This window comes from Nansenia antarctica, assembly GCF_963989245.1.
Source record: "Nansenia antarctica genome assembly, chromosome: 3".
Taxonomy (NCBI): domain Eukaryota; kingdom Metazoa; phylum Chordata; class Actinopteri; order Argentiniformes; family Microstomatidae; genus Nansenia; species Nansenia antarctica.
Window position 1 is genome coordinate 5,311,681 of NC_137688.1, and position 9,759 is coordinate 5,321,439.

The 9,759-nt window shown below is 47.4% G+C and overlaps 1 protein-coding gene across 1 annotated transcript in view; it reads right to left on the minus strand.

Moving 5' to 3' along the window:
• tsc22d3 (TSC22 domain family, member 3) overlaps positions 1–5,388 on the minus strand; it is a 44,813-nt gene extending 39,425 nt beyond the window's left edge. Inside the window, exon 1 of the mRNA XM_080526732.1 lies at positions 4,280–5,388. Within this exon, the coding sequence (XP_080382858.1) occupies positions 4,280–4,608 (329 nt within the window). The 5' untranslated portion in view covers positions 4,609–5,388. The remainder of the gene's footprint in view (positions 1–4,279) is intronic.
• Positions 5,389–9,759: the final 4,371 nt, after the last annotated feature.

Below are 9,759 nucleotides of genomic sequence, written 5' to 3' on the forward strand. Positions count from 1 at the left end.
TGGTTAAACAAATTCAGACCTTTAAGGCTTAAACCCTGTGTCCTCTCTCCCTTAACAGGCTTAATCTGTGAGGATATTGACACAGCTGGATTGACGTATTATGTCTTCAGCCTAAGGCCCTAGCCTAGGCCCCTAGTGGTAACAGGTGAGGTGTGGGGGCTGGGAGCGGGGGGAAGCACACATCATCCCCTCGAGATGACTGTGGTCACTCCAACGGGTTTTTAGTGTCTGTTGAACTAGACTAGCCTAGAGAGGAAGTGTGTGTTCCTCTCTGCGGCCAAGTGTGTGTGTGTGTGTGTGTGTGTGTGTGTGTGTGTGTGCCTCGGAGCTCAGAGCTCCTCAAAGCCGACTATTTCCTCCCCGTTTATCCGGTTGAAGCACAGATCCTTCTGTTAAAGCCCCGGGTTCAAAGAGAGAGAAGCCTGAGAGCCGAAGAGCCCAGAATCTGGACAGCCTCCGCCCTGGAAGCTAGTTATGTAACCTGTCTGCGTCCTGCCTTCCCCTCGGCCAGCTATCAGTCCACACAAAGGACCTTGAGGGACCTTGTCTTGTTAGATGTTTCATTTTGTTATCATCGAAAACATGGTTCATGATATCAATGTGCTTAGCTGGGTGGAAATGACCACCCAGAGTAAAGTTGCCACACAAGACCGGGGCTAATGCTTTCATCAAAGGCTTGGCACCTTCTCAGCGAAATACTTGTTAAAAAATGTGTTAACTACTGTGGATGTCAGCTTAGGGCTGCTATTTCTCCCTTCCCACTCACTGCATTGCTTTCTTGTTTTGTGTGTGTGTGTGTGTGTGTGTGAGTGTGAGTGTGAGTGTGAGTGTGAGTGTGAGTGTGAGTGTGAGTGTGAGTGTGAGTGTGAGTGTGAGTGTGAGTGTGTGTGTGTGTGTGTGTGTGTGTGCGCGTGTGTGTGTGAAACAGCGAGAGAGAGAGAGAGAGAGAGAGAGAGAGAGAGAGAGAGAGAGAGAGAGAGAGAGAGAGAGAGAGAGAGAGACGCTAGACGCTAGACGATAGCCACAAAAATGAGTGCTTATCTCCATAAGATGAAAAAGAAAAAAACTGTCCCAATTCACATGTCCCTAATGTCCCTAATTCACACTTGAGAATGCGAGGCTGAGGACGGGCTGTTCCGGCTGAGGCCATTGTTTGTCTGGCACAGCGAGCCGGCAGGTCAGGGAAGGCAAGGCGGTGGGTGTACACGCCTCGTGCCTGTGCCAACAACACAGAGTATCATCTGATGATTGGCCACAGAAAGAGAAAAGATGATCATCACAAAAGCAGGACAGCCTGGGTACAGTGGTGCGGTGCACGGCCCAAAGGTTGTTGACCCCCCCCCCCCCCCTGTTCTACATGGTATCAAGTGGACACGCCCCCCCCCCGTATCATAAATAAATGGAGAACAGGCTGTTCCATTTGCAAATCACACAGCTTTCTTTGCTCCCGAGAGCGAGGAGGACAGTGCTTTCTGTGGAAGGGTGTCAGATTTAATGGACAGAGGCTGTGTGAATGATGCTTTTATGTAACACAAGGTGGATGGGCTGAGGGGGAAAAAAACAAAACAGGTCCGACTCAGGTCCTCTATTGTGCATGGAAAACGTTAATAAATCTAAAAAATTCTAATTATTTTTGATCAAGCTCTGCTACAATTCATTTCAATGTTTATTTAGTTATTTTTAATTTAATTCTCTGCATTCTGGAACTTTCTCAACAGCTGCAGCAGCAAAAATGTCCAACTTTGGCCAAAAACTACTGATATTCACAACATTCATCATCTTAGCTCGGTGAATGTCTGAATGACTTGATTGAGACACGTTTTATTTGTCAGTGTTCTTTTCCTTATCGCGCTGCTATCTCTTAGAGATAAATACCCACTCTAACAGTCCGCGCCGTGTCACAGAGGTGGCCTTATCTCCATAAAACAGATTAAACTTTAACTCTGAGCCTCTTGGATACTGTAAGTGCTCATGGTGACTTTGCCAAAACAAAAAGGAACATCAACATTTCTAACAGCCACACTGTCAATCTGTGGCAAAGGGATTGAGCAATCAACTGACAACGATCTGGCGCCAAAGTGGCAATAGAAACTTCGCTTTAGTATGATGATACATTTTAATTGGAGATATAAAGCTATAAATACCTTTATAAATGTATGCATGTAAATAAATAAATCCAGCATACCAAAGGGATATATAAACATGACTCTCTCTCTCTCTCTCTCTCTCTCTCTCTCTCTCTCTCTCTCTCTCTCGGGAGGCTGGCGGGGGTAGAAATCGGAGGACAGGACATTTCTTATTCCGTTCCATGGTTTACAATGACTACCGTCCTCCAATTTCTACCTCCACAAGCCTCTCATCCAGGTATGATTGGAGTATCTTACAGCGCTTCCACCTCTAATATATCGTTGATGCGCTGACTACTGTTCCTGTGTCACCTGAGGCAGGTCTATTCATATAACATTGAAGACATCCAAATGATTCTGCGTCAGGGTTGGTTCTGGGGTTGGTTTCCCCAGGCTTAACCTGGATTACCTGTTCTGAAAGACGACCCCTGTGGTCTCAATCTACTCTGAAGCCATTTCCAGGAAACCGGCCTCTTGTTTGCTAGGCCGAGGGGAGGCTAAGGGTAAGCCTGAGCAAAGGTGACTGGGGATGTCGTCTGTCTGCAGGAAGGAAAAACAGACCGACCCCCTTTTGCTTTTTTACTACATAATTACCTGTTACGTGTAATAATTTGACGCTTGTATGATGTCACTTGTCTCCTTTGCTTACATAAACACCAGTCCATGCCCAGGTATATGGAGCTCAAAGGTGACGTCCAGAATGATAACATGATCACTGGTGATGCGATTTACATTTTATCGCTCAAAAGAACCAAGAGGCTGTGTGGAATTTGAACTTTTGGAAATTGTTTATGTCACACTGTGCTGTCTGTCTGTCTGTCCATCCTTATGCGTCAGAGGGGCCGGAGAAGTTATGGAATCATTTAAGGGCAATACTGGTGACTTTAATTCGAAGTGAGTGCAAGTCCTTGAAGAGTAGAGTACATAACATCTGCCTAAAACAGCTGCCAACTGGAGTTAATCTGTTGCATGACATCTTTAATCCACACAAACACATGTCAGCAGTTTCCAAACAAGCCTGTGATTTATATATACAATTTTGCAATTGTGTGAGACAGGAGTTAGTTAGTCTGAGTAAAATTAGAACAACTTTAATTGGCCTATAAACCCCTATGAAACTAATTAATCAGTCCAATACGACAACGCACAAGTCTCTACACACATTTATGTTGTGTTTGAGGTTAAAGTTATGGAAGTATTATGCTGTATGCATGCAAGTATACTTTTATGTAAGTATTAGGTAAGGTTTTGAAGTTCTCAAGTCCGAGTTAAAATCTTATGACGTCATCGTTTGGGGATGGCAGATGCTTCCTCGTATGGATTTCGGAAATGAAAGTTCATCATAAATCATAAAAACATTTCAGTTTAGCTGTTCCACGCGATGAAAGCAGGGAGTGGAGTGGGCCTCCCTCCGCGTGTATGTTTATATGTCAAACACAATATCTCAGACACACCACTGGGGCGATGTTGATGAAAGTTGGGTGAATGCTGCATTTTTTTTATTGCCATAGACAGCTGGCATTGATACAATTATACTGATTGGCCCAAGGGGGAGGGGGTATTGGTGTCGGGAGGGGCACGATAGTAAACAACAGTAATTCCTAAATTAAACTGATTGGCCTTGGGGGGGGGACAACACGTTTACTGTTGTTTCTTGTTGTTTCTTGTTTCTAACATCACGTTTATTCATACAAGGTTATCCGTGTTAACGGCATAATAAACGCCACAAAATCCACTTTGCATTATTATGTCATCAGAGACTTTTAACACGACAGGAGGAGACAGGGTCGTGATGCCACAGTATACAACAACATAGGGTACAGGTGAGGAAGGAAGAGGGGGAGGAGGGAGAGGGAGAGGAGAGGAGGGGAGGGGAGTGGGGAGGAATAGGGTACAGGTGAGGAAGAGGAAGAAGAGGGGGGAGGAAAGGAGGAGGGAGAGGAGGAGGAGGAGGGGAGGAGGAGGAATAGGGTACAGGTGAGGAAAAGGAAGAAGAGGGGGGAGGAAAGGAGGAGGGAGAGGAGGAAGAGGAGGGGAGGAGGAGGAATAGGGTACAGGTGAGGAAGAGGAATAAGAGGGGGGAGGAGGGAGAGGAGGAGGAGGAGGAGGAGGAGGAGGAGGGGAACATTGACAGTCTGGAGGTGGGGGCGTACCTGTGGAAGAAGAGCAGGATGGACAGCATGGTCTGGTCGATGTTGCTGTTGCAGACCCCCTCGTTGAGCAGGAAGCAGGGGTCCCTCACCACCGACTCCAGGGAGTCCTGCCTCATGATGATGTTGTTCAGCTTGTCCGTGTTCAGGTTCTGGAACACCAGCTGGTCCCGGAGCTGGCGGAACTGGGTGACGGTGGGGCTGTCCGGCTGGTTGTTGTTGCCACCGGACGACCGGGCAGCACCGGCGGCGCCATCGAACCCGTTGGCCAGGTCCAGGCAGCAGCTGCAGCAGTCCAGGCCGATCGGGGAGCGACACTCTGCGTCTGACATGGTGGTGGTGGTGGTGGTTACTGTTCCTGTTTAACACCGGCTTGGAGAGGGTGTGTGTGGAGGAGGACAGGTGCAGCACTTGTGCTCACACAACGGCACAGAGAGAGTGTGTGAGAGTGTGTGAGAGTGAGTGAGAAAGAGACAGAGAGAGAGAGAAAGAGAGAGAGAGAGTTCAGAGAGTTCAGTTTCTCTAGAAAGAGAAAGGGAAAGTCTTTGGCTCTGACAAAGTGTCCCCTCAGGTTCCAGAGGACGAGGAAGGCGAGGAGTTGTGTTCTGGCTGGTGGTGTCGTTGTGTTGTTGTGTGAGCAGCGTCTGGTCGTGTTCCTCAAGGCAGACGTGGTCGTGGTCGAGGTGGCCACCTTCGAGGTGCTCCTGTCAGCAGCAGCAGCAGCAGCAGTGGCTGGTGGATCACCAAGTGTCCCAGCAGGTTCCCTCCTACCCCAGAGAGTGTCCCAGCAGGTTCCCTCCTACCCCAGAGAGAGTGCAGTTCAGTTCACACAGGGGGTGGCTGGCTGGCTGCTCGTTCGGTCTTCCCCGCTGAGCCGTTCTCTTACCCCCTTCCTCTCTTCTTTCGCGTATACTCTTAAATCAGCCCTATTGTCGGAGTGATATACTAGATGTTGCTACTGTGCAGGACAAGAGAAAACAACCCGGCACGCACACTGATTCAGCGGGAATGCGTTTCAAAGCAAAACCCAGAAGCTGCCTGTCACTTTTTCTTTTTGCTTTCTTTCTTTTTTTTTCTTTTCCTCCCCCTCTCTCCCCCAGCACTTTTTTCCTCCCGTGTGCGTGCTTAGAGACAGAAGGAGGGAGGGAGGGAGGGAGGGAGGGAGGGAGGGGAGAGCGAGAGCGAGAGCGAGAGAGGTGGGGAAACCACTGTGATTGGTAAGTGGCGCTACCCGGGTCACAGAACGGGGCCCTCCCTTTTTCTCTTCATCTCTGTCTGTCTCTCTCTCTCTGTGTCTCTCTCTCTCTCTCTCTCTCTCTCTCTCTCTGTCTCTCTCTCTCTCTCTGTCTCTCTCTCTCTCTCTGCCACCACACCACAATCGAGGCAGGGCTATAAAGACGGAGGAGCCCAGCAGCATGCACGCCAGTACAGTACATGCGCTGTGCGGAGCCGGCTGCACTAGGAGTGGCTCTCTGAGCACCAGAGAGAGAGAGAGAGAGAGAGAGAGAGAGAGGTGGAACACACATGGAGAAGTGGACTGGTCTGTGAAGTGGACTGATATTTCCTCTCTCCGTGCTCTGAACGTGTGTGTCTCTCTCACCCTCTGTTTAAGCTGCATTTAAAACATTGTTTGTTGCAGTTTTGTTAGTAAACCTGCAAGTTTACCCACAAGTTGGCACACAGGATCATTATTTGAAGATTGATTTAATAAAAACAAGGGGGATATCGCAGAAGTGTGTGTGTGTGTGTGTGTGTGTGTGTGTGTGTGTGTGTGTGTGTGTGTGTGTGGGCATGCCTGTGTGGGTGCATGCATGTGTGCGTGTGTGCGTCTGCATGTCTGTGTGTGTGTGTACGTGCGTGCACATGCGTGTGTTTATGTCTGTGCATGCGTGCACGTGCTTCTGTGTATGTCTGTGCCTTTGTGCCTACGTGCGTATCAGCAGAATCTTGTGTGTGTGTGAGTGTGGTAATGGTAAACATCAACACTATAATCTAATCAGTTTGTCCTCTATTTATTTATTGTGCTGCGTGCCCTTCTCCATAGCGGACCCGGACCTGCTTATGTAACTGCATGCAGGGTGTAGTGTGCTTTTTTCCAAACGAGGGTTTCACAAGCTATGGGGGGGGGAAAACAGCAGCTAATGCAATCGCATTTGCACAACTCCTGAAGTGAACTCAATGGTCTCCCCCCTGACCTCTGCCACAGCACAAGTAGCAGTAGCAGGCAGGCAGGCCACAGCTGTTAGACAGAAGAACAATGGGGAGGTAACATGTCCTCTTGCAGGCAAGGCATGCTCCTTCAATAAAAACGTCACAACCCATTGTGTGAGCGGGGGGATCAATTAAGCAGAGAAAATGAATGACTATTGCTTTATTGACTGTGTAATGATGTCCTCAGGCAACGAGAGAGACTCATTTTGGGGAGCCCAGGTACCGGCTGTGAGAACTGTTGGATTGTAGAGAGGAAAATTAAATAAACACTGCCCTCTACTGGCGGGACGTAATTAAAGCATTTTTGTATGAAACGTTCGACGACTAGGATTTAATATGGAGACGGTATGCTATAATGAGTATAATTCACTGTTTCACAGTATAATGATTTATCATTTATTTTCATTTGCCCATGCGTCTTGTGTGACAGTGACAGTGCACATTAATCAACATTTCCAGTCTTCGCACCGAGGTAAATGTGGCGTTGTAAGCTCATCTGTCTTCCCCGGGGGAGATTAAAGCAGAATCATTATCACCCTCACATCATCACATGAACGCATCAGTACCAACACACAAAAAAACACACTGGTACACTAAAACCATAATGAATAACATTTATTTGACATTTGACAGTGTGCCACAGATGAGTTTCAGATGAGACAAGAATGACAGAGAGACAGATGAGAGGAGAGAGACTATAGAGTGAGAGAGAGAGAGAGAGAGAGAAAGAGAGAGAGGAGGAGGTAGAGAGAGAGAGGAGGAGGTAGAGAGAGAGAGAGGAGGTAGAGAGAGAGAGGAGGTAGAGAGAGAGAGGAGGAGGTAGAGAGAGGAGGAGGTAGAGAGAGAGAGAGGAGGGGGTAGAGAGAGAGAGAGAGGAGGTAGAGAGAGAGGAGGGGGTAGAGAGAGAGAGGAGGTAGAGAGAGAGGAGGAGGTAGAGAGAGAGAGAGGAGGGGGTAGAGAGAGAGAGGAGGTAGAGAGAGAGAGAGAGGAGGTAGAGAGAGAGAGGAGGAGGTAGAGAGAGAGAGGAGGAGGTAGAGAGAGAGAGGAGGTAGAGAGAGAGAGAGAGAGGAGGTAGAGAGAGAGAGGAGGAGGTAGAGAGAGAGAGAGGAGGTAGAGAGAGAGAGAGAGGAGGAGGTAGAGAGAGAGAGAGAGGAGGTAGAGAGAGAGAGGAGGAGGTAGAGAGAGAGAGGAGGAGGTAGAGAGAGAGGAGGAGGTAGAGAGAGAGAGAGAGGAGGTAGAGAGAGAGGAGGGGGTAGAGAGAGAGAGAGAGGAGGGGGTAGAGAGAGAGAGGAGGAGGTAGAGAGAGAGAGGAGGAGGTAGAGAGAGAGAGAGAGAGGAGGAGGTAGAGAGAGAGAGAGGAGGTAGAGAGGTAGAGAGAGAGAGAGGAGGGGGTAGAGAGAGAGAGAGAGAGAGAGAGAGAGGAGGGGGTAGAGAGAGAGAGAGAGGAGGGGGGAGAGAGAGAGAGAGAGAGAGAGAGAGAGAGAGAGAGAGAGGGGGGGGGGGGAGAGAGAAGATGCGAGGAGGAGTGAATGTCTTATCAAAGTCAATGTTTACTTAAAAGTTGGATTAAGCAGGAAAAGATAAATCACTGGAGCAAGCAATCCTGAACAACAGTGCAATCATGCTGGCTCCGAGTTCATCAGCCTTCGCCATTGGCTGTAACTGATAAAGTATTGATTTGTTAACAAATACAGCAGATAATTAGGTTACTGGGGGAATCTAATATAGCTGATTCAATTATTATATGGCGTTATATTCCTCTAATTTGATGAGATTAGGTTCAACTTTATTGTCATTGCAGAGCACAAGTACAAGATAATGAAATGCAGTTTAGAATTTAACCAGAAGTGCAAAACATGATATTGTAGACACAATAGGATATGTACAGTTATGGAATAAGCACAGTATAATAAGTACAGTAGGTATAGGTATGTACAAGGGTTGGATAATAGTAAGCTATGTACAGTTAAGGTAAATATGTACAGCATGGTGTATACAGATGTATAAATTAGAGACTATCAAAAATGAGGCAAGGCAAGTTTATTTGTATACAACAGGGGCGATTCAAGGTGCTTTACATACAGGATAAAAAAAAAGTACATCAGGTATGTAGGCTACAAATATAGGCCTATGCAGAAATATGGCATGTGCTAAAATAAGTATGTGCAAACAGCAGTAGTGCAAAGGGTAGTGCATACCCTTATTACGCAATAACTTCTACTGTGCCAAGTGCAATAACAGAGGTCGTCTGTCAGTTGGCAGTACACACCTACAGGACTGACCTATATACTGTATATACAGTATAAATATTATGACTCCTCTGACGGACACCTAGCATGTACCTGGCAGAACTAGCCAAACGAGAGACCCTCTAGGAGGACAGTGTGAGGTATTCAGAGCCCCCCCGTCACTGTCTCAGCCCGCATGACACCCCCAGGCCCCGCTGCGGTGAAGCGCGGTGGTCCGACTGATCCAAAGTAAAGTGGGTCATTTGGCTTCTAATAAGGTTCCGTCTGTTGCTATACAACCTCCAAGGGTCACCATGGATACAACGGAGAGCTGCGAGTTTAACCTACATTCTAAAACTGACCTGTATAAACAACTACTACTTCTCTCAACTCCGCTGACCTAGTTTGTTTTAACGCCGCCGCCAGACCGAAAAGTCCCCAGAGTGTCTGTCTGAGACGGTCCGCCGTGGCCTGTAGCGTGATCTTAGATGTTGATTTGTGGTTTGTTTACAGAATGTCGTGTATAATAAATTACCGTGTCAGTTCTACTAAGCACCTAGGAGAGGAGGATGGAGGGGAGGGGGGGGGGGGGGGGGGTTGGAGAAGAGAGCTGAGCCTTACCTGAGCACTTAAGGCCAATGCACACGGCTCAGGACGCACACGACTCACTTCGGTGGTGTGAATTGAGAATCGAATGTTGTCGTGCGACAAAATCGCACGCTGTGTGCATTGGGCTTTAGATTTTATTAGATTAGGTTCAACTTTATTGTCATTGCAGAGTGCAGGTACCAGACAACGATATAAAACATGATAGCGATAGATACAGTATGGTAAGTATGGTAGTTAGAGGTCTATACAGTTATGAGCTGTGTACAGTTAAGGTATATGGACAGTTAAGGTAGATATGTACAGTTAAGCTAGCTATGTACAGTTAAGGTAGATATACAGTTAAGGTAGATAGGCCTATGTACAGTTAAGGTAGTTATGTACAGTTAAGGTAGATATGTACAGTTAAGGCAGCTATGTACATTTACGGTAGATATG